Here is a 27,580-nt window from a genome sequence, read left to right as displayed (position 1 = left end):
TCACTGTTGTGCCCTTGTCAGTTCCTTGTAAGAACATTCATTTTATAAGAACAGCAGGTGTTTTGTGTATGGTTAATTTATTTTACATGTGCTTTACAGGTTATTTATAAGACTGATCACATGGAGAAATGCTCTTTGTATTTAATATAACTCTACTCGTATACAAAAACATAGGAATACATATTTATATAAGACCTTTTTTTAAAATATTTGGCATTGCATGAAAGTAAATCCCACAGCCAGAAACAACAGATTTTGGAAAACATTTAAAAAGAAATGTTAATCTTTTACCCAGTCAATCTATCCCACCCTTACATATTGTTTAAAAAAAAAGTGAACCTTGAACCAGAATATATGTAACATGCAAAAGTTAAATATCACAGAGTTTCAAGAATTCTTAGATAAGTGCAGGAGTTCTCAGAGGCAAGAGTTTGAGTGCGATGAGATGCAAGCATTTACTCAGGGTTGGTCAGGCCTGGTGTAGAGAGAGTCAAGGGTTAATACTGGAAACCATTTCAAGACTTAAAATATTTCTGTGGCTTGTAGATATGTTTTTAAGATGTTAAGGAAAGGAGCTGTTGTGGATGAATCTTTAAAAGCAAACATTAGGTGGCATCATTTAATTGCATGTGGAATGAGGCTGAAGGAGACAAGTAGGTTTTTTTTGGTGCACTGGAGAAGATATTTTGTATGTTTCATCAACACCAATGTTGGTCTAGGCTTTTTTTGTGTTCAGTTCAATAAACCATTTACCCTAACTAAAGTATATTTCTCCATTTTGAGAATTAATCTGAAAAAAGAAATCTGAATTTTCATAACTTGTTCTTTATTTTCTGCTGTTGAGCATCAACTCACCTTTCTCACTTTGTGCCAGGTCTCACCTCCTCCTGCGACCGGCTGTCACTGCCAAAGGATGGACAAGATCAAAGGTTACAGGACTTTCACCAAAGCAAGATACATATTGACAAACCTGTTTTCATGGAAATTACCACTGATCTGAGCCTTCTTACCTACAACAGGCACCGAGTCTTCACTCTCGCCGGCAGTGTTTTGGGCAGTTACGACAATGTGACCACTGCCGAAATTGGTGACAGAACAGAGGAGCTGTGAGCTCATGCAGAGTTTCGTCCTTCCAGAGGAAGTAACCCCATACACAGTGTAGTTTGTAGCAAATAGAGACTCGTTCCATGCCACTACCGCCGATGATGCAGAGAACGTCACATTTAGAGGGGCACAAGGCACTGGGGGAAGGAAACAAATGAACAGATGAGTTATGGATGTTTTTGTATTTTAAGCATCTTCATTTCCCATTTAAGTATGGTAAGAAGATAGTCCTGTGGTGACTGAATATTGTGCACCTGTGCTTCCAGTGACAGCAGCAGACTTGTCACTTGTGGCGGCAGAGTTCCTCGCACTGATGGTTGCGCTGTAGGTGGAGCCACAAGGGAGAGGCACTTCGAAGAATGTGCGTCTTGTCCAATAGGAGGTGAGGTCAAAGAGTGCTTGGTTGTTGCCCTGAATGCTGCCCGTGAGTGCCAGGAGGTATTCAGAATTAGGACAATTCACAGTAGACCAAGACGCCCTCAAGATCTGAGTATCATTTACTACTGTACGAGGGACAACCCTCAATCCAGCTGGAGGACATGGAGCTAAGGGAAAGAGGTGAACAAGACTTAAAACCTGTTTTCCAAGTTGGGATCCCAAAGCAGCAGAACCAAAATGTCACTTATATCGGTCTTCACAATGGATTTGCCAACACTAAATAAATACCAGGGATGGACAAATCTCACAAGTCGGACTTGTAACCCGAAGGTCGCGGGTTCGAGTCTCAGGTCCGGCTGGGATTGGAGGTGGGGAGAGTGAATAACCAGCACTCTCTCCACCTTCAATACCACGACTGAGGTGAGACCCTTGAGCAAGGCACCGAACCCCCAACTGCTCCCCAGGCTGTCCACTGCTCCGGGTGTGTGTTCACGGTGTGTGTGTGTGTGTGTGTTCACTACTCACTGCTGTGTGTGTGCACTTGGATGGGTTAAATGCAGAGCACAAATTCCGAGAATGGGACACCATACTTGGCCACACGTCACTTCACTTTCAGGATTACTAGAAAGCTACAGGCACTTGTTAGGCTTTCATGGTTGATCTGAACCCAAGTTTGATTCTCTTCTTCTAAAGGTCCTTTTTCATGTTATATCCGATTTGTAGACACATTCTTAATGCAAGTAACTGCTAACCAAATTGCTCCTTGAAGAACTTTATAAGTAGTGATTCGGATCTGCAAATTGGGTCAAATTTCTTACATACCAACTGACAACCATACAAGAGTGGACTTGAACTGTTTTCTAGACCTTCATTTTCAAGCAAATTGGGGTGTGGTTCTTTTGGTAGACAAACACGTACAGAAAACGTGCCAATAAATTGAACCAAATGTTGCTCTCCAGAAATTTCAAGTCCACTCCAAAAGCAGTAGTTTGAAACGCCCTTGGTTGGCATGTGAAATACTAGCAGATCAGTTCAAAGAAAGCAGATTATTGTGACGTGAGGATGACCGTACCTGCTCCCTTAGTTTGAGGTTCACTCAAGGAACTGTTGCAGAAGCCATCCGTTGCCTGCACTGTAAAGTTGTACACAGTGCCGCACACTAAGCCCTCCAGAGTACAAGACATGTGTGTGGTTTCACAGTAGGCTGTTGTGCCGGTTTCTGACTGAGCAAGTCCCATGTAGGCCACCGTCCCTGTACTCCCCACCCAGGACAAGGAGGCACTACTACTGTTCCCGCACTGTATGGTTGCAGTTAAGTTGGCTGGCTCACATGGCACTACAGAATAAACACATGGCAATAATTAATATTTACACAATGTATAAACTTTGCTCACGGAATTTATAAGAAGAGAATTTGTGTCCTCTTACCCGTTTTGATGGTGATGTTAGCACTGGGCAGGCTGGTGCAGTTCTCATTACTGGCTAAAACGGACACATGATAGATGTTGCTGCAATGCAGATCAGTTAGCGTGCAGTTATTGTTCGAGGTATTGCACGTCTTCAAGTCTCCATTTCTGCCAACTGCGGTAAGCAGGTACGACTGTGCCACGTATGATGGGTTCCATGACACAAACACATCCTTTGACTGACAGTCTGTATTGGCCTGTACTGATGAGGGCTGACAGGGTGCTGCAGATGATGAAAGGAAGAAATGAGCACAACCTGAATATTAATGTAATGAAAGCAAATCTAACATGGATAGATCTGTAGATCAGGGGTATTCAATCCTGCTCCTGGAGGTCTACCTTCCTATTGAGTTTAGCTCCAGCCTTATCTCATCAAGGTCTTTGTGATTACTAGGAACTTCCGGGCAGAAACTAAACTCCACAGGAAGGTTGCTCTCCATGAGCGGGATTGTACAACCCAGGGGCCTCATGTATACACGTTGTGTACGCACAAAATGGGCATAGAAATGTGCGTACGCTGTTTTCCACACACGTATCTGGATTTATAAAAAATAAACTTGTCGTAAATATGTACGCACATTACGGATGCTCTTGACTGTGCGTACACTCTTTCCTGGCGTGAGAAAAGTAATGAAGGATTTTTAAACTCTGTTTTCATGTCGATATACACATTTACATTAAATATTCCACTCTCATCAATGGATATAAGCACTGAAATTACATAAAGTCATTATGCAGAAGTTAAATCAAAATTATATGAATTTAGACATATTTGTAGTTGATGCACTTAATCACTTTTCCTGTGGCATGCAATGTTTTAATGACAGCGAGGAGTGCTATAATAATTCATATTTAAACTAAACTGCATAAGCTAAACGAAATTTTTTTTAGCGAGAACAATGATCAATGATGCACACTTACTTCGATATTATGGCGGACACTGCTGGATTCGGTGGTCGAACGGTCCATTGTCCGGTTTGAATAATAGCTACTGTACAACCACAGCTGCATGGAGGTGTTGATGTCGTGTGAAGGCATCTCCACAACATTATGAAATACAGTAGTCAACATTTGAAGTGGATCAAAAAAGTTCTAAGTCTTGTCCTAAGACAAGAACACATTTAGTTTTAGGTTTTAGGACAACTTTGATGAAAGGTTTTGATCCACTTCAAATGTTGACTAGTATACAACTTGGGGAAAAAACGGTAAGATTTGCGTGTTTCCTTTTTAAAATACTTAGTCAGTGACGCGCCGAATCAGACAAATGTATTTACTCTGCAATAAATATAGGCTTAAATAGCAAAAAGATGTTCACCTTATCAGCAAAACTGCATTAATTTAATTTGATTTGAATTGTTTAAAACAATTGAAATACTATTTGTCCAGTGGAAAAGAATGAGGTCAAGTATATTCTAAAATAGGCTATTTATCTGAGAACAAAACAGTTTTGTTTTTATGGATATTTTGATATATTCTAAAACATTCTGGATGATTTTGGCAATAAAAATTAATGTGGCACAAATGGCATTTATTCTGTATCTCATATTTGTGTCACGTGGATGGGAATATGCATAGTAAAGCTAGGCGTATATGGTTATTTCGGGGAGGAGACAGGGTGGAGATGCACGTACGCACAATCTTCCCCTGACTGGGATTTATAAAGGGATTTTTGCGCAGGTTCTGGTGTACGTATGGTTTTATAAATCTGAAAACTTTTGTGCGTATGCAAAATCTAGCTTTTGTGCATACGTACACTTTTAGGATGAAATCTACTGAGAGTTTTATAAATGAGGCCCCAGGTCTATAGAGTGCAGTTGCAATTAAAGGGATAGTTCACCCACAAATGAAAATTCTGTCATTAATTTCTCACCCTCATGTCATTCCAAACCCCTAAGACTTTCGTTCATCTTCGGAACACAAGTTTAGATATTTTTGATGAAATCGGAGAGCTTTCTGACCCTCCATAAAGAGCAATGCAACTACCACGTTCAAGGCCCAGAAAGGTAGTAAGGACATCATTAAAATAGTCCATGTGACATCAGTGGTTCAACTGTAATTTTATGAAGTTACGAGAATACTTTTTGTGTGCAAAGAAAACAAAAATAATGACTTTATTAAACAAGTTCTTCTCTTCTGTTGCAGTCTTAGACACACGTTCAAACACACGTCAAAGACTGACACGGAGTTGCGTCGCTGTCTATGGAGGGTCAGAAAGCTCTCAGATTTCATCAAAAATATCTTGTGTTCCAAAACGAACGAAGGTCTTACAGATTTGGAACGACATGAGGGTGAGTAATTAATGACAGAATTTTCATTTTTGGATGAATTAACCCTTTAACTAGAAAAGTCCCACAATGCAGATGTTATAGTGTATAGCACGATTGTTAGCATTAGTGTTTCTGGACGGTTGCTCAGTGACTAGAAAATAAGTCAAAAAGCCCATCCCCAGGTGTCCATGATATCGTGGTCCCTAGGTTTGACCCAATTCCCTTCTTAAATGCAAGTCTAAAGAGTTTTTTCTTCATCTATTGCAGCGGTTCTCAATTCCAGTCCTCGCGTACCCCCGCTCTGCACATTTTGTATGTTTCTCTTATTGCTTCAGACATTTGTTATATTTGACAGTAAGTGCCCTGCGAAGTGGACATTACCGGATATTCCGCCATGATTCCAGTTTGAAGGGAGCATTTAAGTGTGCGAGACGTGAATTTAAATTGTATTTATTTACAGAGGTATATTATGTCCCACTTCACGCTTCTCTAGTAAGTTTCGTATGTGTGTGAAGACGCTGCAGGCAGCGGCGCAGCGCAAATCTGTAAATGAATATTCCGAAGTGAAGTAAACTTCAACGGATTTCCCCTGCTCAGGGAGTAGGGAGCAATGGACACTGTGTAGGGACCATGTCAATCGGAACACAGTTCATGCACGGAGCTCACTTCGATGATGATCTGAATCAGGTGTGTTAACAAAGGGAGACATGCAAAACATGCAGAGCGGGGGTACGCAAGGACTGGAATTGAGAACCGTTGATCTATTGGGTAAAAATTGAAAGTCAGATCACCTATTCCCAACCCCAAGTTGGAGCAATAATAATAGTAATGGTTGCTTATGAGTAGTTATTGATTTCTAATGGATTGCTTTCTAAAATAAACATCTATTCTAGATGGGAATGGCATAATATTAATGATTGTACCAGTTCTGATCTTGTAGGGTGGGCTGCGGAGGCTGCTGCATTTGTTGGCCGAAGCAGCCACAATGATAGTGTACTCCTTGTCGCAATGCACATTGGTTAGGTTGCAGGAGGAAGCGGAGCTATTGCAGGAAAGGATGGAAAGGTCTTGATCCTCTGCTGTGGCAAAGTAGAGAGAATTTCCGCTCCGAGCTTTCTGCCATTGTACCATGATAACAGAACTGTGGCATTCAGCCACCACCACGATGGATGACAAGGCACAAGGTGCTGGAGAGAGATATTATACATACTTTAAGGCTGAGATACACTTAGTCTCAAATAAAAGGGCTAAACCTGTCTACCGCAGCTGTACTTACCTGTCTCCAGCTGAAAGCTGCTGCTGGGTGGGCTCACGCAAGCAGCATTTGAGGCAGTGACGTGAAAGGTGTAGCTCCTTCCACAGCCTAGGTCAGGTACATTACAGGTGGAGTTTGAGCTGCTACAGGTGGAATTGTGACCGTCCTCCCCTACAGCCAGCACTGTGTAAGACTCTGCAGCATTAACTACATCCCATGATACCCATGCAGAGTTAGTGACACAGTCCACAGTACCGTTGACCCCCTGTGGAATACATGGAGCTGTAAAGAGAAGAGGTCAGACATGAAGTGCTTTAGGTAAATATAGCTACTGAAATCTGTTTGAGAATGTATTCTTGTGTTAGTGTACAACCTGAGGCGATGGAAAGGTCACTGCTTGGTTGACTCTGACAGCCGGCTCTCAGTGCCACCACACTGAGGTTGAATCTCTCTCCACAGGGCAGATGGGTGATGGAGCACTGCGTGTTTGTGCTGTTACATGAGGAGATCGCACCAGTGCTCTCAGGCTCAAGTTCAACTATGAACAGGCTGGCGTCCACTGCTGGGTTCCAACTCACCAGCACAGACCCTGAATCACACTGCACAATGGCAGATACGTTCTGGGGGGGACATGGAGCTGAGAAAAGAGAAAGAAGGAACCAGGATGTTATTGAAGGGTGGGGCTGTACTAACTACATCAGCAGGAAACTATATAAGATAAGTCAATATAGCAACGATGGTGTGCTTCTTGCCGCAATGCTACATCAAGTTAGCATGCCGCTCATGTCACATGCAAAAAGTTAGTCATAGCCCCATGTAGAAGTCTTAAACATATAGTAGCTTGTTTATTTCTAAAGAAGGTTCAATCTTACAAAACATTTCCTTGTCATATTTTGCCTCAGAAATAAGACTATTTTATGAAATTACATTAAATTCCATTTTCAAGACTTTAGCATGGTGGCATTTTAACTAAGTAGAATTTCTATTAAAATTAATGTACAAAACATTCTTGTTCGCATAATGAGATGTTTTACTTTCAATCGATTCTTTTGTTGTTCCCCTTACTATATTATTAAACCTTTTTAATCATATAAAATATTTAACAATAAAATATAAATACTTAACCATTATTGTTTTTTGGGTTTTTTTGCATTTAAGCAATGATAATTTGAAGATAAAATGTTCTTAATTGTTCTGAAAATAACTGTAAAAATGCCGATATCATATTAATGCCAAAAGTAGACTTCACTTAAGCAAAATATATTTTCGTATTTTCTTCTTTGATTTTGGTGTGAGAAGTGTTTTGGATATGGTTTTAAATATTTCATTAGATTTACCTTTATGTGAGAGGGTGGATGGAGAATGATCAAATTAAATGACAACTGCTGTTGGTGACAGAAACCTCCAGTGATATGTTGTTATATGCAACAAAATATACAATATGGTCCTTCAAATATATATGGTCCTTTTATATATTTGATGGGTACTGAAGTGTTCAGATCTCTTATTATGTAATTATCAGCTTCAAGATGAGACTACTGGTTTTGAATAGGACTAAAACATTAAATACCAAGACATACAGTTGTCTTTACTTGATAAAGTAAGTAAAATCTTCACACACATACCTGTCTGCACCTGAGACATAGTGCTCTTCACGCCTCCACAGCCATGGGCCAGTGAGTAGACAGAGACATTATAAATCTGGCCACACTGCAGTTCCTGCAGATCACAGGAGGTGGTGGTGGTGTTACAAGAGTAGGAATTACCATCATTAGACACGGCCACGGCCATGTAAAACTCTGCCCCGTTTGCTTGCACCCATGACACAGACAAAACACCACCACTGATGTCGCAATGCAGAGACGTCTGAACATTGCTAGGTGCACATGGAGCTGAAAGAGAGCAAGAACAGCAACCATTTTTATAAGGACATTTGTTATTAGTGTTCATAATCATACACCTGCATGGTCGTTGGAATATCCCACATTCGACTTCAAATCAGATGCTTAAGATTAAATCTTGGCTTCTCTGATCAGATGCACAAAAGAATCAGCAGACTCACCTGACGTCAGCATGAGGTGTGTGTTGCTATTGTCACATGCTCCATTCAAGGCAGTGACAGTAATGTTATAGCTCTGGCCGCAGCGCATGCCAGCTAATGTACAACTGTGGTCGGAGCTGGTGCAGTCGATGCGATGTCCATCAGAACCAATAGCCTGGACTGTGTGACGTGTGACGTTATCACTGAGCTCCCAACTTACAACAGCAGAGTTGGTGTCACAGTTGAGATGGGCGCTAGCATTCTGTAGCTTACAGGGCACTGAAGTGAAATTAAATATTAACAGTTATCATAATTAACAAGATAATAAATGTAGTACTTGACGGCAAAATTGTAGGCAAAATTGTATTCAGCAAGGATGCATTAATTTGATCAAAAGTGACAAAAAGTTATATAATGTTCCAAAAGAAATTATATTCCACATGAATACAGTTCTTTTGATCTTTCTGTTCATCAAATAATCATAAGAAAAATCACTGTTTACACACAAATATTTGCTAATCAGCATATTAGAATGATTTCTGACAGATCATGTAGCCCTGAAGGCTGGAGTAATGGCAGCTTTTTTCTATCACAGGATTAAATTACATTAAAAAAAATTTTTAAATAGAAAATTTTAAGTTATTTTAAATTGTAATAATATTTCACAATGTTATGATTTGTACTGTATTTTTGATCAAATAAATGCAGCCTTAGTGAGCATAAAAGACTTCTTTCAAAAGCATGAAATACCACTGACCCCAAACTGTTGAACTGCATTTATGGTGGATGTTATTTTTAGTTTTTCAGGTACCTGTACTCAGCACAACTGGCTGACTCGGTGCAGTGTTGCAGGTCCCGTCAGTGGCGCTGACAGCTAGACTATAGTTCATCCCACAGAGCAGATCCGAGAAGACACATGCTGTTCCAGTGCTGTTACACACTGAGGCGTAGCCACCACTAGTCTGAGCAACCGCAGCATAGGAAATGGCCCCTACGCTTGGGCCCCAGGACACGGATACAGCTCCAGTCGTACAGTTTACACTGCCCTGCACATGAGTAGGTACACACGGCACTGCAAAGAAACAAGGTTGGAGAAAGACTAAATTAAATTGCTTAAACCTTAACACTAGGTATTCAACTTCTGCATATAATTCAGAATTATATATAAAATGTATAATTAATTATATATAAAATCTATTTGAAGGAAATTTAAGATTAAAGTTTGAAAATCCCCAATTTAAAAAAAAAAATCTCACTGAATTTCTGACTTAATAATATTTGCATAATTAATTGTAATTAGTTTTCTATCGTACATCTATTTGCATACATCTTTTTTTTCCAAACAGGAAGGCAGAGAGCAGAGGATATGAAACTGGAGACTATACCGGTGTTTATTCGTAAGATGGAGCTTCCTGATGTGTTGCATTGTTGGTTTACTGCAATAACGCTGACATCGTACGAGGAGCTGCAGTGCAGTGTTTGCAGTCTGCACTCCTGCGCAGTTGTGTTACAGGCAGTCACTGGACCCTCAGGTCCCTTGGCAACCACCAGGTAAGACGCCGCCCCACGGCGTTTTTAAAGCATAGATTTAAAAACTCCCCTGAGGTTTGTTTGCATATTAAAGGGGTCATATGATGTGATTTCAAGTTTTCCTTTCTCTTTGGAGTGTTACAAGCTCTTGGTGCATAAAGAAGATCTGTAAAGTTGCCAAGACTAAAGTCTCAAATCCAAAGAGATATTCTTTATAAAAGTTAAAAGTCAACCACGCCCTCCTAAAACGGCTCATTCTAACACGCCCCCACATGTCTACATCAAGATGTGGGAAGATTTGAATAACGCCGCCTAAATGTTCACGCAAAGAAAGAAGGCGTAACTTTTATTCTCGCTGTTGCCGCCGCTGCCATGTTGTGGAGTCGCTGTGCGTTTCGTTGTGAAAGCGATACTACTTTGTTTGGCCTTCCAAAAGAGGACACGACTAGAAATCAGTGGTTAAGTTGTATTTACAACACTGTTCCAGAACAGTTCAACCCAAATATTCAGATGTGTGCAACGCATTTTATGGAGGATGAGGACTGTTTCCTGAATCGTTCTATTTAACAGGATCTTCTTAGTGAACCGGTCAAACCAGTTCACCAAATCGAACTGAATCGTTTGAAACGGTTCGCGTCTCCAGTACGCATTAATCCACAAATTACTTAAGTTATTCGGTTTATAAACGTGCCTGACACTCCCTCTGACGCAAAATAAACCAATATCCCGAGTTATTCAGTTACTCCTAACAGTACATTGACTGAACTGCTAAAAGAGAACCGATGATGGGATGTGCACGAGCAGAGCAGCTGGACTGAGTCTCGTCCTGCTGGGAGACGGCATCACAGTATGTTAAGGGGCGTAACATTTCCGTCACACGCTTGAGGCATTCGGCCAATCACAACGCACTGGTTGTATTGAACTTGAGAAAATGTGTTTAATAAAAATGTTCTAATTTATAATCATTAGAAGTTGCATATTTTTCTCATTATGAAAAATGTATTCATTGAAAAAATATATTATTTGAAAATGCGTAGTTTGTGTGGTTTAAATTAGTTGATTTATCACACATTTTATATATCTATATATCTGTCTATCTATCTATATACTGTACATATATAGATATAGATATAGATATAGATAGGTAGGATAGGATAGGTATAGATAGATAGATAGATAGATAGATAGACAGATAGATAGATAGATAGATAGATAGATAGATAGATAGGTCTTACCCATGTGTATGGTGGTGCTGTTGCTGCGTGTGCTCGTGCAGCGGCTGTCACTGGCAGTGACTGTAACGTTATAGATTTCACTGCAGTGCAGGTCCTCCCAGGTGCAGCTGGTCCCATTAGTAACACACAGGTGTGTGTGTCCATCCTCACCCACTGCTGTGGCAGTGTACATGTTCGCCCCATCGCTTGGGCCCCAGCTGACAGAACCCAACTGATTGTCACACTCGAAATATGTCACGAGATTAAGGGGCGTGCAGGGCGCTGGATCACAACACACATTACAAAGGTAGGTTAACTCATTTCCTACCATTCTCACTCAAATAACAGAGAATTATTTGCAATTAATTCTCTTTTTTATAACAACAGGAAACTGCATACTGCCTTTGAGTGTTTAAGGATGTGGAATTTTGTTTAGTGCACAGCAGGTTTATGTCTAATTTCAGGGACATACCGAGTCTGAAAACCGCAGGAATGCTCGGTAGGCTGTCGCAGGTCTCGCCGTGCGCTTGGACAGACACGTTGTAGCTTTGTCCACAGAGCAGTGACACAGACAGGTTAGTAGAAGTAGTGTTAAAGTCGACAAAATATCCCAGACTCCCTGCTGCCATCACAATGTAGAATGATGCTCCTTTGGCTTTTGACCAGTCGAGCGCCACCGTCTTGCTGTCACATGACACGTGAGCAGTCACGTTCTCTGGCTTGCAAGGATCTGGAGAAGTTCAGGTGGATTGTTATTTTGTAGCATTGTATAAAGTTATTTTGTAATCATTTAAATAAATAAAATATTAGTAGTAACAATAAAAATAAATATACAAACATGCTGTTATTATATATATATATATATTATTATATGTTTAATGATAACAATATTTAAATAAAATATTAATTATAAAAAGAAAAAGTATTAACAATAAAAAATAAATTTACAAATGTATTATTATTTATAATAATAATAAATACTGGGTAATAATGCACAGAGAGTGAGAAGGGGTGTGTCTAAAAATATTAACAATAAAATACTAAAACTATAACTAACTAATAAAAATAAATATATCAACTTCTTCATATTATTATTATATCTGTAATAATATTAATATAGATAATACTTTATACTATTATTATTAATAGCAATAATTAAATAAATAAAATATTAATTATAAAAATGAAAAATATGAACAATAAAAATATATACAACCATTATTATCTTATGTAATAATAATTTGTTATTTATATAATATATTAGTAATAATAATAATAGTTAAATAAAAATTTATTGTAAAAAATAAAATATTAGCAAATTAAATAAATATGCAAATGTATTTTATTATTATTATTATTAATAGTAATAAAAAACATGTGAAATAAATTATTAAAATACATTTTTATTATCATTATTAGTAGTAGTATTAATAGTAATTATTATCGTCATCATCATAATAAAAAATCATGTTGTGACACTGAAAACTGGAGTAATGATGTTGAAAATTCAGCTTTGCCATCACAGGAATAACATTTTAAAATATCTTCCAATAGAAAACTGTTATTTTTTAATTTTAATAATAATTGTAATTTTACTGTATTTTTGATTAAATGATTCTTCTTTAAAAAAAAATATTCCAAACTGTAGTCTAGTAATGTCTTTAGTCTTTTAACACAGTTATATATGATATCTTAACATTAAAGTGAATTTTTTATGAAATAGGTGGTTCTAAATAAAACATATTTAAACAATGTACACATGCAATAAATCATGCAAAATAAGACCAGAAACATGGTCAGTTCTGGTATAATTTAGACTTCAGCCTTTGGTACTAGAGAAATCTGCTGTGACAGGAAAAAATATTTTTGTTTCATCACAATATTGTTTGTTTTTAATTGTTTTTTACAGACCTGATGTCATGTTGACCCCTGTGCTGTCAGAGCTGTTGAACACCTCACCGATGGCACGGACTCTGACATAGTACACTGTTCCACAGGTGAGATCAGGTACACTGCAGTATGTATGATTTGTCCGACAGGAAGTGGAATGACCATTTCCGCCTTCCAGGAATGCAACATATCCCACTGCCAACTGACTAGGCTCCCAGGAGACAGCAGCACTAAGGGTGGCGCAGTTTAGGCTAGCTTTGACATTCTGAGGAGGACAGGGTTCTGGAATGACATGAAGTAAATGACACTGATTCAAGATGCACATCATGCAGTTTTGGAATGACATGAGGGTGAGTAAATAATGACACATTTTTAATTTGGGTGAACATTCCCTTAAAATCAGTGGTCACATGACTGACCTGTCTTGATAGGATCAGAGGTCACAGTGTCACTGCAGACACTGTTGTGAGCCGTCACGCTGACGTTGTAGATCTGGCCACAATCCAGGTGTGGGCAGGAGCAGCTCGTGTTAGAGGTCTCACAGGTCACTGTCAGGCCCCCGAGGGTCACAGCCTCTGCTGAGAAGTTGGTGCCACCTTTAGTGACCTCCCAGGAGAGCAGAGCGGTGGAAGGACTGTACTGCACTGTCAGATGCTGAGGAACACACGGACCTGTAATGGTATGATAACGGTTTAGTTTTATACATGTATGTATAAAGATACATATTTTATCTAAAAAAGTATAATGCATAATGTGTCACATTTCTAGATAATCTCAATATCCTGTTATAAATTGTCATTTAAATTGTTTTCAATTTAAATGTATTTACAGGTAAGTAAAATGAATACAAAAAATATTCAAAAAGTTAAACTATAGCCTTGTGTGCAAATTTTGTAGTACAAATATGTGTGACTTTAATGTTTTAAATGATATATAAATATATATTATATTGAGTAAAATGATTTTAAAAATATGTTCAGCTAAGAATGATATATATACACTACAAGTCAAAAGTTTTTGAACAGTAAGATTCTTAATGTTTTTTAAAGAATTCTCCTCTGCTCACCTGCATTTATTTAATCCAAAATACAGCAAAAGGAGTAATATTGTTTATGCTGATTTGCTGTTGAAGAAACATTTTTTTTTATTATTAATTTTTTTTCAGGATTCTTTAATGAATAGAAAGATCAGTAATTATAGAAATTAATACTTCTATTCAGTAAGGATGCTTTAAATTGATCAAAAGTGATGATAAAGACATTTACAATGTTACAAAAGATTTCTATTTCAGATAAATGCTGTTCTTCTGAACTTTCTGTTCATCAAAAAATTCTACTCAGCTGTTTTCAACATAATAATAATTAATGTTTTTTTGAGCAGCAAATCAGAATATTTTAATGATTTCTGAAGGATCATGGTACTGGAGTAATGGTGCTAAAAATTCAGCTTTGAAATCACAGGAATAAATTACATGTTTAATATATATTCAAAAAGAAAACACGTTATTTTAAATAGTAAAACTATTTCACAATATTAATGTTTTTGCTGTACTTTAGATCAATTAAATGCAGGCATGGTGAGCAGAAGAGAATTCTTTAAAAATCTTACTGTTCAAAAACTTTTGACTGGTAGTGTACATAAAATGGTTGAATGGAGCAGTCTATTTCAGTCCAGCAGAAGTACGTTGGCAGAACCAAATCGTTTACAAAACCAAATTAACAGTCTCAGCTGAAAACTTCAATCGCAAGCAAATCAGATTCACTAAACCTCACCAGTGATCAGGGAGCCAGTCATCTGAGCACTGGCATTGCACGTGTATCCCAAACTCTGTACGTTCACCGTATACTCATTGCCACACTGCAGGTCGCTCAGCTCACAGTGCGTGATGGAGCTGTTGGATGTGCAGCTAGCCCTGTTGTCCACCGGTGCCAAGGCAGAGACAGCGTATCCCTGAGCACCTGCACCATACTGCCATGACACAGTGGCTGTACCCAGCTGACAATCCAACACTGCCCTGATGGAGCTGGCTACGCAGGGAACTATGGGTAAACGCAGGAGAGACTCTGAGAATCTATTTTACATAATATATTTTTTTTTTAATAGAAAGCAGTATACAGTGTATATATGTGCAGTAAGCGGGTCCAAACATAGCGATTAATTTAGGAGCGAGTGTCTATGAGAGCAATGTCTATGGAGTGAAAATATAGAGTATATAGACAAGTATATGCTGCAATTCAGTGCCTTTCTTTTGCAGTTTATGTTTTTTTTATTAGACTTTATTGAATTTGATAAACTAAACTAGATGTACGTCTGTCCATTAGAGCATTCCATTGTCATCGTAAAGGACAGAGCTCCATTGCCGCCGGACCAAGACCCACTCGCTGTGTTGCTGCCACAGTTCATTATGGACTGGATATTCAGTGGAGAGCATGGGGCTGAAGAGAAGAGAAAATAATGCCATTTAAAGGTGAATGGTAAGTATGTAATTTCCGCACCACTACAAGCACCAAACACATTTTTAAAAGTAACTAGAATTTATTCTGTTTTTTTTTTCCTTTTTTAAAATCTGAGTAGTGCTGTGGTGTTGCTATATGGCTTCTAAGGTGTTTGGAGTTGTTTTCACTGGGCTGCTATGCAGTTGCTAGGGCACCAGTACTGACGATCATTTTCAGCGAGTAACCTGAAGTCATTTCATTTTCAATGAAAGTTTTTGCAGAGTTCAGCTTTATGCAAAGAGCAGCTACGTGATGCAGCGACCTCCAGTAGGAGTGCAGACTGTGTTCTATGCAGGTTTGATGCATGAATGAAACGGTGCCTCCTGTCCAATAACAAAGCCTAAGCTTTCAAATTCTTTAAATTTTTCTCAAGAAATACAAACAATAAATGTCATTTTGACATCATCATGTGGCATGACAGATCGCTTTAGCTGCTGCATTCATGCAGCAAGTGTGAAAGCAATCATGTCTTCCTTTTTACCTCTAGTTATAAGCATGAAATAAACAAGAATGATAATCAGAAAGTATGTTGAAAAAATAGTACAGATTACTAAAATATACCAGTGTTTCAAACTGCAAAAAATAAAACAGCTTGCAAACATAGCGTAATGTTACCTTAGCAAAGTCATTAGAAAAAAACTCTAGAGAGGAGCATTGTGTGAAATATGTGTACTCTATATATTATATATTCATTGTATATTACCTGTTAGTGTTGTCATAATTACTTTAACATATTTATTTAAGACATAAATTATGTCATGAAACAAGCTTTTATGATAGCCATGTTTAAATGTTTATATTTAAACAAGGAATTTGAGTAAAAAAATTATATCATTAGAAAGTTGCTTTATGTACAATTTAAATGTTTTATTATATCTATCTATCTATTATTATATCTATAAATAAATAGCAATCCAATTTAATAATTTGTTAAATTTTTGTTGTTGATTTTAACATTTAATATTTTAGTAATGTACCAAGTGAAAGTGTTCCCTGCATAGTTTACACCAGGGGTGGCGAACGTCGGTCCTGGAGAGCCGCAGCCCTGCCGCTTTACTTCAACCCTAATCAAACACACCTGAACAAGCTAATCAAGGTCTGAACGGTTACTAGGAAGCTACAGGCAGGTGAGTTTTTATTAGGGTTGGAGCTGAATTCTGCAGGGCTGAGGCGCTCCAGGACCGGAGTTCGCCACCCCTGGTTTACAGCTTTATTTGAGAGAAGAAAAATTGCATGTACCTGAAGTATTTCAAATTGAACTGATATCAAAGCAGCATCTGAATTAAATTGAATTGAGAGCTTGTGAATAAGAATCTAATTATGAAATATGTGTCAATATCCAGCCCTACACTCAAGTAGAAATGTCTGCTAGCAACTAACAGTGATTAAACTGTGATTTAGTGAAAAGGGCTTGAGGCATTTGTTCAGATTATTTCTTTGTTTTACTACAGTATCTGTCTAAAGAATCTGTCTTTTCTTCTTTACAGAGTCTTCCATTGTATGGACAAACTAGGCTTTGTTACCTGTCTCCCTCTGCAGTGTGTTACTAGCAGCACTGGTGCATTGGCCTTGCGTTGCATTCACAATGAACGTGTACATCTGTCCACACTGCAGTCCATCCACCACACATTCACCATTGTTGAAGACACCACAGCCCAGCTGTTCACCCTGAGTGCTCACTGCACTGACCGAAAATGCACCTAGACTCAACCCTGAACTAGACCACTTCACCACAGCAGACCTTGAGCTACAGTTCAGAGCCACGTCGTTCAGAACTGGCACACATGGAGCTGAAAGTGAGGGTAAAGAAGGGTGAAAGGAAACAGATTATTAAATATGAAAGTGCATTATTAGTATTATTAGAGCAAAAATTGAGTTTAATGACAATCATTATGGTAATATTATTTTTTATACAATTCCTGATTCCTGACCTGTAATGAAGGAGTACTCCGAGCTGGATTTGCTAGTACAGTTGTTTTGGGTAGCAGTGACAGTGACATTGTATTGGCTGCCACATTGCAGGTGGGCAAGAGTGCAGTTCAAGTTTGTTGTGTTACACTCCACACCACTAGAGGGCCCCAATGGGCCAATGGCGCTTGCTGTGTAATGAACCCCGGAAATGGCCAAGGAGCTCCAGGACACTAAGACTGTGTTAGTAGGGCAGTCCAAAACAGCAGCGACGGAAGTAGGTGGACAGGGTGCTAAAGAGGAAACAGAAATACATATGCTGAGACTATTATTCTGCATGTCTCCAGTATTAAGCATTTCACTCTTAAAGGGATAGTTCACTCCAAAATGAAAATTACCCCATGAATTACTCACCCTCAAGCCATCCTAGGTGAATATGACTTTCTTCTTTCAGATGAATTAAAAATAAATAAAAAGAGTTATATTAAAAAATGTCCTGGCTCTTCCAAGCTTTATAATTGCAGTGAATGGGGGGGATGGGTGCATCCATCCATCCAGTACTCCACATGGTGGTGGTGGTGGGGGAGGGGGTAATAAAGGGCTTTTGAAGTGATCCATTTGTGTAAGAAAAATGTCTATATTTAAAACTTAAAGGGGTCATATGATGCTGCTAAAAAGAACATTATTTTGTGTATTTGGTGTAATGAAATGTGTTTATGCAGTTTAAGGTTCAAAAAACACATTATTTTCCACATACTGTACATTATTGTTTCTCCTCTATGCCCCGCCTTTCTGAAACGCGTAGATTTTTACAAAGCTCATCGGTCTGAAAAAGTGAGGTGTGCTCTGATTGGCCAGCTATCCAGTGCGTTGTGATTGGCCGAATTCCTCAAGCGTGTGACGGAAATGTTATGTCCCTTACCATATTGTGATGCCTGCGGGGCAACCACATGTGACGACCCCGTTTACAGATCTTCTTTATGCACCAAGAGCTTGTAACACTCCACAGAGAAAGTAAAAATTTACTGTAGCTTCCGCTAACTGTCGTACGCGTGTTTACAAGATAGTGGCGTTCCAGCGGATGACATAGGATGAAAGTAGCGTAAGCTCCAGTGGGAAGTGACGAACGCGGAAGCGCAGAGGAGAGAGCAAAACAAAACACCAGTCACAAATTAGCAGTACAAAATGAGGATATGTAAATAAAAATGTTGGAGGATTTCGATAAAAGTCAAGAGGAGACTGGTTTTCCTTTGCTGTAAACAAAACTTGGTTCTCGCAAGACTAACATATTCTCACCGGAGCTTATGCTACACCTACATCATCTGCTGGAACGCCACTCTCTCGTTAATACGCATATGACATTTAGCGGAAATTAGAGATTAAGGTTTATAAAGTTTTAAATATAAACATGTTTCATACACAAATGCATCACTTCAAAAAGCCATAAGTTCATAAGTTTTACTTCTCGACCCCCATTCACTGTCATTATAAAGCTTGGAGGAGCCAGGACATTTTTTAATATAACTGATTGTATTCATCTGAAAGAACTTCTATACACCTAGGATGGATTGAGGGTGAGTAAATCATGGGGTAATTTTCATCTTTGGGTGAACTATCCCTTAAAGTCAACATGAAACTGTATTTGCAAACCGTTTCACTTCAGTATTATGACATATCCTTATGTCTAAGAAATGTAGAGTGTGGTTTTTGATATGAGGAACTAAGGCTGGTACTAGTGCTAGGCGGTATGACCAAAAATGTATATCACGGTATTTTCTTTATGCTTGATTTATTTGTAACACATTAACCTCAAAACCTTTTCAGCGTTCTCTTTCTGCAAATTGTATGGTGTAGCGATATGATCAGCACCCAAAATACTATCAAACACTCCAACGCAGCTCCATTCTTCGCGAAAAATGGATAAAAAGGCGCACAGCAAACAAAAACCTCGAAAAATGATATGCGACCTGCCAAATGCTGGCCGAATCACAGAGATGCCGATTCGTACGGGACTAATATTATCACAGGACCTCGGTGTTTGGCGAAATATGGTAGGTCATTTGCTGGGGAAATTTTACATTACAAATTACAGACATGGCCGATTCGCACGGGATTAAGATCACAATTATTACAAATGACTGGAGGTCACCAGGTAATACTAATCCCGTGCGAATAGGGCTTTAAGTGACATATACCGGTATTGCGGTATTTTCAAAATTCATATCATAACAAAAATAAACACCGGTATTCGGTATGAACCAGTATAACGCCCAGCACTAGCTGGAACCACCATGAATATTGATGGTACAGCATCCCCTCCAAAAATTAGATATGGCCAGATTGTTCCTCATAATATTTGATGTTCTTGATGCTGCTCTGCTGCACTCCATTATGCACTGTTCTTTTATCAAATTTTGTGTTTTAAATTGTTTTAAATTGCAAATATCGTGATTCATGTAAATCATAATTAAATTTGTTCTGACAAGAAAGATTAATGGAGCTGTTTTTGACATAGACGTATGATTGAGAGCAATTGTGTGCATATTTATTTAGAAAGGAAGCCTTCAGTTTGTTCAAATGGTACTGTACCTGCCGTGACCTGACTGATCGCACTGGTGTTGGAGCTACAGCCGTTGGCCTCTGCAACCACAGTGATATTGTACGTCTGCCCACAGCCGAGTGCAGGGATGATGCAGGACGTGGAGCTGGAGTTACACACCAGGGTCTTGTCAGTAGATTTTGCTTGCGCATAGTAGATCTGCGCCCCTTTACTCGACTGCCAGCTAATTTGAACATCACCTGTTCGACAGTCTAAGAGCTGACTGACCACAGACTGAGGAGCACAGGGTGCTGGGAGACAAAGGTAAACAAAGTATTACTTTAGCATGTTTAAAGGAATATTCCAGCTTAAAAACAAATCTTTCTCGGCAGAATCTTTGGTGTGCAGTCAAATACATTTAAAATGTGAAGTATTGTCGTCAAAGCACTTGAATTATTCAGTAAAAGTGTTCTTTTTTTTAGCAACATTCAAATTTCAAGTGCTGTAGAGAATAATATTGTGTACTGTAGTTTAAACGTTCTGGATTTATACGCTACAAAATTGCAGTATGCAAAATTCAATTTTAGAGAAAATACTTACCAGTATTGATGCGACGCACGTCACTACGTTGCCCAGTGCAGTCCACGCTCATAGCTGTGACTGACACGTTGTACGCCTGACCACACGCCAGGCCGCTGATGTCACAGGAAGTGCTGCTGGAGTTGCAGGTTAGCGTATGTCCATTATCATCTACTGCTGTTACTGTATAGTATGAAACAAGGCCACTAGATGCTGCCCAGGAAACAGATGCAGTGTCCGACCCACAAGATAATGACACATTGACTTGAGTGGGAACACATGGAGCTGGAAAGGAAAAGAGTCATGCACAAAATCAGAAGATTTTAGCGCAATGGATCATTTGATGCAAGAAGAATCGCCAAATTAGAGTTTAATCTAAATGCACTGTGTTGTTATTTGATGTTATACCTGTGTCAAGAGTGACCAAGGTTTTAGAAGAGGTTGAACAGGTCTGGCCGTGTCCTGTAACACTGATGTTATAGTGCTGACCACACGGCAGTGAACTGATGCTGCAGGAGGAGCCGTTGGTGAAGCAGTTGTGCTTTTGTGGATCCTGGAAAGACTGCAGTGTTGCATTGAAACTTAGCGAACCATTGCCTGGTGTCCAAGAAATGAGTGCTGAGTTGGTGCTGCAGTCCAGACTGGCTTGAATGCCAGTGTTGGGACATGGTGCTGCAACATGACAAAAATGTTAACACGTCAAACTGCAGTATATGTTTTTACATTTACTGAATGGTGCATGCCATGCACGTTGCAGCGTTATGCAAATCTTCCCACATCGTGACGTAGACATGTGGGGGTGTGTTAGAACGAACCGTTTTAGGTAGGTGTGGCTGACTCTTAACTTTTATAAAGAATATCTCTTTGGATTTGAGACTTTAGTCTTTGCAACTTTACAGATCTTCTTTATGCACCAAGAGCTTGTAACACTCCACAGAGAAAGTAAAAATTGACTGTAGCTTCCGCTAACTGTCGTACGCGTGTTTACGAGATAGTGGCGTTCCAGCGGATGACATAGGATGAAAGTATGTTGCTATATGGTTGCTAGGATGTTCTGGGTGGTTGCTAATAGTTCAGGAAAACTATTGTGTTTCTCCAATCTCTAATTGTCACTAATGAGCTAGAGTTCAATACCTGAGACGAGAGTGACAGGCTGGCTAGCCGGGCCCATGCAGTCACCATTCATGCCCATGACTGTGATGGAATATTCCTGGCCGCACTGCAGGTTTGGGATATCACAGTGTGTGACAGTGTTGTTGCAGGACGTCTTGTACCCTTGGTTGCCTTCTGCCTTTACCAAGTACCAAGTGGCTCCAAGGGCACTGTGCCAGGTGATGGAAGCAATGTTGGATGTACAGTTTAGAGCAGCAGCGACATTGGAGGGAATGCAGGGTGCTAGAGAAGAGAAGAGGAAGTTATATGAAAACATAGGCTATATAAAAAATATTTATATAAAACGTGTATACACTATACACTACTGTTCAAAACTTTAAGGGTTAGTAAAATGTTTTTGAAAGAAGTTTCTTATGCTCACCAAGGCTGCATTTATTTTATGAAAAACACAATTAAAAAATTTGATATTGTGAAATATTATTATAATTGAAAATAACTGTCTTCTGTTTGAATATATTTTAAAATGACATTTATTCCTGTGATGTCAAAGAGGAGTTTTCAGCAGCCATTATTCCTTCAGTGTCACATTATCCTTCAGAAATCATTCTAATATGCTGATCTGGTGTGCAAGAAAAATTTCTTATTAGTTGATCTGCTCAATATTTTTGCAGAAACAAAGGTTAATTTTTTCAGATTTTTTTTTTTTTATAGAAATTTCAAAAGGTCATTTATTTGAACATGATCAATGTTGTCAATGTCAAATTAATGTGTCCTTACTTAATTATTGATTTCTTTCCCCCAAAAAATCTTACTGACCCTAAAATGTTTGAATGGTAGTGTATTATTTTTTTTATTATTGAAATACATTATATATATAAAGTATATAGGTATATATTATTTATAGAATTGGATAAAATAAACCACCAAATGCCACTTTTTTCTATCTAATGCATTGAAATTCATATATCTAATGTATTTAAGGAACACATTTTTCTGTACACGTTGTTATGAATCACTGAAATTAGCAAATGTTAATGTGAGCTGACACCTGTTTCCACTACAGCTTTAGGTTGAGAGCTGCTGTTGCAGGTGGCGCCATCAGCTTGGACAGTTACATTTAGTCTCATCCCACACAGCAGAAAGGTCAGCTGACAGGAAGTCCCCATAGAGTGACAAGAAGCTAAGCGTTGCTGCTGCCCGTCTGTTGCCATTGCCGTGTACCCATTAGCTCCCGCACTGGCAGCCCATGTCACGTTGGCCGTGTTGGTGTCACACTGGAGCACAGTTGTGATGTTCTGAGGGTCACAGGGAGCTAAAGGAGATACATAGTCAGTTTCAAAGGTCTGTTATTACTGTGTAAACATGAGCATGTATGCTCACTTGACTGTTACCTGACTGTATCTGAATGGGTGTGGATGGCAGACTTCCACATTGACCATCATTCCTTGTGGCGGTGACGTTGTAGTTCATTCCGCAGAGCAGGTTTGCGAATGTGCAGTTAGAGCTGGAGCTGCAATTAACTGAGTGCCCATGTTCATCCTGCAGTACTGCTGTGTTCAGACTCCCAGTCTGAAGGGCCTGCCAACTTACGACTGCGTGATTTGCTGCACAGTCTCTAGTGACCCCCATGCTGACCGGAGCACATGGAGCTACAATGGAGAATGTATCAGATTTACTTGGTATACAGCAAAAATTCATTTGTTTTACTTTTATATAAAAGTATAAAAACAGTAAAACACTTACGTCAAATATTTTAGAGAAATGATTTTGCTGGTGAAATATACAATTCCTTTTTGGCTTAAAGGGACAGTTCAATCCAAATTGAAATTCATATTAATATATAAAATGTTAAGTATAAGATTTAAAAAAAAGATAAGATTACCATTTTGTAATTTTTATTTTAACATTTTTTGTTTATTTTTTGTCACGATATTTTTTATATTTTAAATATCTGGGCCCCTTTATTTATCCTCTCTTATTGTTTTATTTTACATTTTAAAAGTATGTCCCTTTTTCTTTATCCTTTTTTTTGTACATTTTAAATATCTGGCCACTTTAATTCATCCCATTTTATTTTTTTATTTTAATTATTTGTTATATTACATTTTAAATATATTGCCTCTTTTAATTATCCTGTTTTATTTTTTATTTTACTTTTTATCTGGGCCTTTGTATTAATTATTTTACACTTTAAATATTTAACCTTTTATTCATACCATTTTATTTTTTTATTTTATAATATTATTTTTTACATTTTAAATATCTGGCATTTTTTATTCATCCCCTTTTAAGTTTTGTTTTATGATTATTTTACGATATTATTGAATTTTACATTTTAGATGTCCGGTGTCATTTAATACCTACTTAAAAATTTTTTTACACAGTTTGTATTTTATAAACGTGTATTATACACGTTTATAAATGTATTTTTGTATTTTTAAATATGTGGCCCTTTTTATTTATTCCTTTTTATCATTATTATGACTCTTTTTTTATTAATTGTTATTTTACATTTTAAATATCTGTTCCCTTTTATTCTTCCCTTTTATTTTTTTGCTTTAGATATTTTTTTTTAGTCTCATCCCTTTTTATTTTTAATTTTACATTATTTTTTGTTTTACATTTTAAATTTATGTCCCCTTTTCATCATCCTCTTTTATTTTTGGTTATTTACATTTTAAATATCTGACCCCTTTTATTTATTTATGTTTTATTATCTGGCCCCCTTGCCCCCTTTTTTATTTTAGTTTTCACATTATTTTATAAATAAACCAGATAAAGAAATTAATTTTAAATATCTAGCAATTTCTATTCATCCAACTTTTTGTATTTTACTTGGTAATTTATTTTGCATTTTAAATATCTGGCCCCTTTTATTCATTCTTTTTGATAATCTGTGTACCTACCTGTCTGCCGGGTGACATGTTGACTCTCAGAACTGTTGCATTTCAGGTTAGTTGACATGACATACACATCATACGCCTCGCCGCATCGCAGGTCTGGGATTGTGCACTCTGCCGCCATGGCAACACAGGTGTGAACTGTGCCATTCACGTGAGTCGCCATTCCGATGTAGAAGATGGCACCGTTGGCATAGTTCCATGTGAGAGAGACGGAGTCTGAACTACAGGTCTCCACAGCAGACACGTTCTGAGGTATGCAGGGAACTACAGTGGGAGATAAAGAGACATAGTGTAGTATCATCATCTAATACCATGCCACAGTACTTTTTTGTAAGTGCATATTCCTATACCACTATATATATTGCAATTTAAAGAATACCATTGTATTACCACAGTACCCAGAATCACTCACCTGTCTCTGCTACATCTCCCAGCACAGGATCAGTAGTGCATTCACCATTTGTGGCAACAATCCACACGCTCAGGCTCTCTCCGCAATCCAGATCTGTTATCGTGCAGCTTGTGTTTGCAGACGTACAGTTGTAGAAATCTTTACGATTACCGCGGGCCTCCACAACGTAGGCCTCGGCTCCTGCGGCCTCGTCCCAAGTAATGATGGCACTGCTGATGCTATTACAGTTTGCAATCGTGTAGATGTTCTGCGGCAAACATGGGGCTTCATGGGTAAGGAGACAGATGGGGCAAAAATGAATATTTATATTTAAAACAAGTCAAGACACTTTATATAGCGCTTCAAACAATACAGATTGTTTCAAAGGAGCTTCAGATTAATAAACAGGAAAATAACAGTGTTAATGTTGAAGTTCAATCCGGCTCCGAAGTAGCTAATTTTTTCACCTCAAGTCAGTTCAGTTCTGTCATGACAACTCTCGGAGGGATTGGCATGGTAATGTACATGACAGTGTTAATGTATTTGATCATGGCGGAATAGATCTGCTATGCTGCTAATGCAAATGAGTGATCGCGCTGGCGCCTCCATGTCCTGCAAAGCACGCTTCAGCTTCCACTCTCTGCGCAAACTATTGGATATAACGCACATTTATCTAGGTTTAACGTCTAAACATTGTGATATGCTTGAACTGTTTTATATCTATAGCTTTTATTTTAGGCAAGTCGTGATGATTTGAGAAGGCTAAATTGATTTTTTTAAAATTGTGTTCAGCATGGTGGGCCGCATTTGAATTCGTGATGGGCCGCATGCGGCCCACGGGCCGCGGGTTGAGAACCACTGAGTTAGACCTATCGGACTGCACCATCTAGAGTTTCATGCCAGAACTCTGTTTTTCAATAACAGTGTTGATATTGCAGAGTTGGTGTCATAATCCAGCTTAATTCAATTCAAATTTTGTTCCCATCCAATATTGTTAGTGCAGTTAAATCGATAATATAATTGTCTTTTAAATGGCTTCTGAACCCGAAAACAAACACACAAACATAAACAACTGCAAAATTATGTGTCCCATGGAAAATCATGGAAAATTAAATATTTATTGATTTTTACCAAAATGACCAACTCACCTGTTTTGATCACCACACCCTCTGTGTTTCCACTGTTGCAGTCTAGTCCTCCGGAGTAGACGGCGCTGACGTAGAAGCTGTAGGTTTGACCACAGACGGTGTCGGTGAAATAACAGGAGGTTTCCCCAGTGACGCATTCCATTACCAGGTCATCCGAGTCCACAGCAATGGCGAAGTAATAAGCCGTGTTGTTGGTGGGCTCCCACGAGAATAAGATGACATTAGTGGAGCACTCGCGGTACACTTTTGGCGCTTTGGGTGGGCATGGTGCTGTTAGTTTGAGAGAAGGGGGAAAGAAATGCATTTGCTAGTGAAATATACAATTCCTTTTTGGTTTAAAGAGACAGTTCACCCAGAAATGAAAGCCCATGTTGTTTGAAACCTGTATGACTTACTTTCTTCAAACGCAAAAGGAGATATTTTCAAGAATAACCGCTGTTTTGTCTATACAATGAAAGTAAATGGGGTCCAAAATAAACAACATTGGACCCCACTGACTAATTTTATGGACAAAATCCCTCCAAAATATCTTCTGCAGAAGAAAGAAAGCCATACCGGTGGACATGAGGGTGATTAATGATGACAGAGTTTTCATTTTTGGGTGGAGAGTAGATAAAAAACAACCTGAGAGAGATAACCTTAGAGAAGGCAGGTAGATTTACTAACTTAAGGGCTAAGTTAGGACTGCCACCTGATACCGCATTACCTTCCATAAAAAATATCTGCCTCAATAGATCGTAAAGCTCATTAAATTTACATGACAGTAATTCCTGGGTGTGTTCCCCCTCAGACTTGCTACACCACGACAGGATTTCCTGCTCACCTCCCAGAGGACTGGATCAGGTGTGAGTGTGACCTTTGAGAAAGGACATCTTTACCTGTCTCAAAGATGTAGCTGCCGTCGGAAGTGCTTTCACAGTTAGCGATGGCTGTAATCCGTATGGCGTACCGTTCTCCACAGACCAGATTCGAGATCTGGCAGGTGGTGTCCGTGGAAGTGCAGTTGAGCGACTGGCCTTGACCATCTGTAATGACGGCACGGTACGATGTGGCACCAAAAACCACATCCCAACTAACCGTTGCCGTAGAAGTACTACAGCTGTACTCCACAGAGATGGAGGAAACTGTTGCAATGGCTGAGATAAACAAGAAGTAATATGTTATATATCTGCATATCCAGATGCTGCAAAAACCAGCATTGGTTTCTAGGCTTGGTTTATGCTTAGTATTGATTCTGGACTAGAATTTTCTTAAAGGAAGTCTTGGTTAGGCAAGTCTAGAAGCAACCGAAACACATCAAGGCATAAATCTACTGCTTTATGATTTCATTCAAAGGTTTCGCTCTGAAATGTTCTGCCT

The 27,580-nt window shown here is 38.6% G+C and overlaps 1 protein-coding gene across 1 annotated transcript; it reads right to left on the bottom strand.

The window, feature by feature from the left end:
- Nucleotides 1-27,295, bottom strand: LOC107749215 (uncharacterized; the record flags this gene model as incomplete). The annotated part of the gene is made up of 29 exons (XM_016564310.1): nt 1-475; nt 856-903; nt 1,011-1,241; nt 1,359-1,649; nt 2,555-2,818; nt 2,911-3,171; nt 6,139-6,402; nt 6,492-6,752; nt 6,844-7,107; nt 8,096-8,362; nt 8,533-8,790; nt 9,323-9,583; nt 9,897-10,085; nt 11,728-11,985; nt 13,167-13,427; nt 13,565-13,816; nt 14,918-15,184; nt 17,164-17,430; nt 17,572-17,953; nt 20,148-20,398; nt 20,688-20,951; nt 21,075-21,338; nt 21,801-22,061; nt 22,828-23,091; nt 23,171-23,428; nt 24,686-24,946; nt 25,095-25,358; nt 26,222-26,491; nt 27,100-27,295. Coding segments are annotated over 28 exons (7,077 nt in total), but the record flags the coding sequence as incomplete, so codon positions are not given.
- Between the last annotated feature and the right edge of the window lie 285 nt (nt 27,296-27,580).

The sequence above is a fragment of the Sinocyclocheilus rhinocerous genome, unplaced genomic scaffold (assembly GCF_001515625.1).
Source record: "Sinocyclocheilus rhinocerous isolate Xijiao unplaced genomic scaffold, SAMN03320098_v1.1 scaffold919, whole genome shotgun sequence".
NCBI lineage: Eukaryota > Metazoa > Chordata > Actinopteri > Cypriniformes > Cyprinidae > Sinocyclocheilus > Sinocyclocheilus rhinocerous.
The sequence above is the reverse complement of the archived record's forward strand: the minus strand, read 5'-3'. Positions and strand labels throughout refer to the sequence as shown.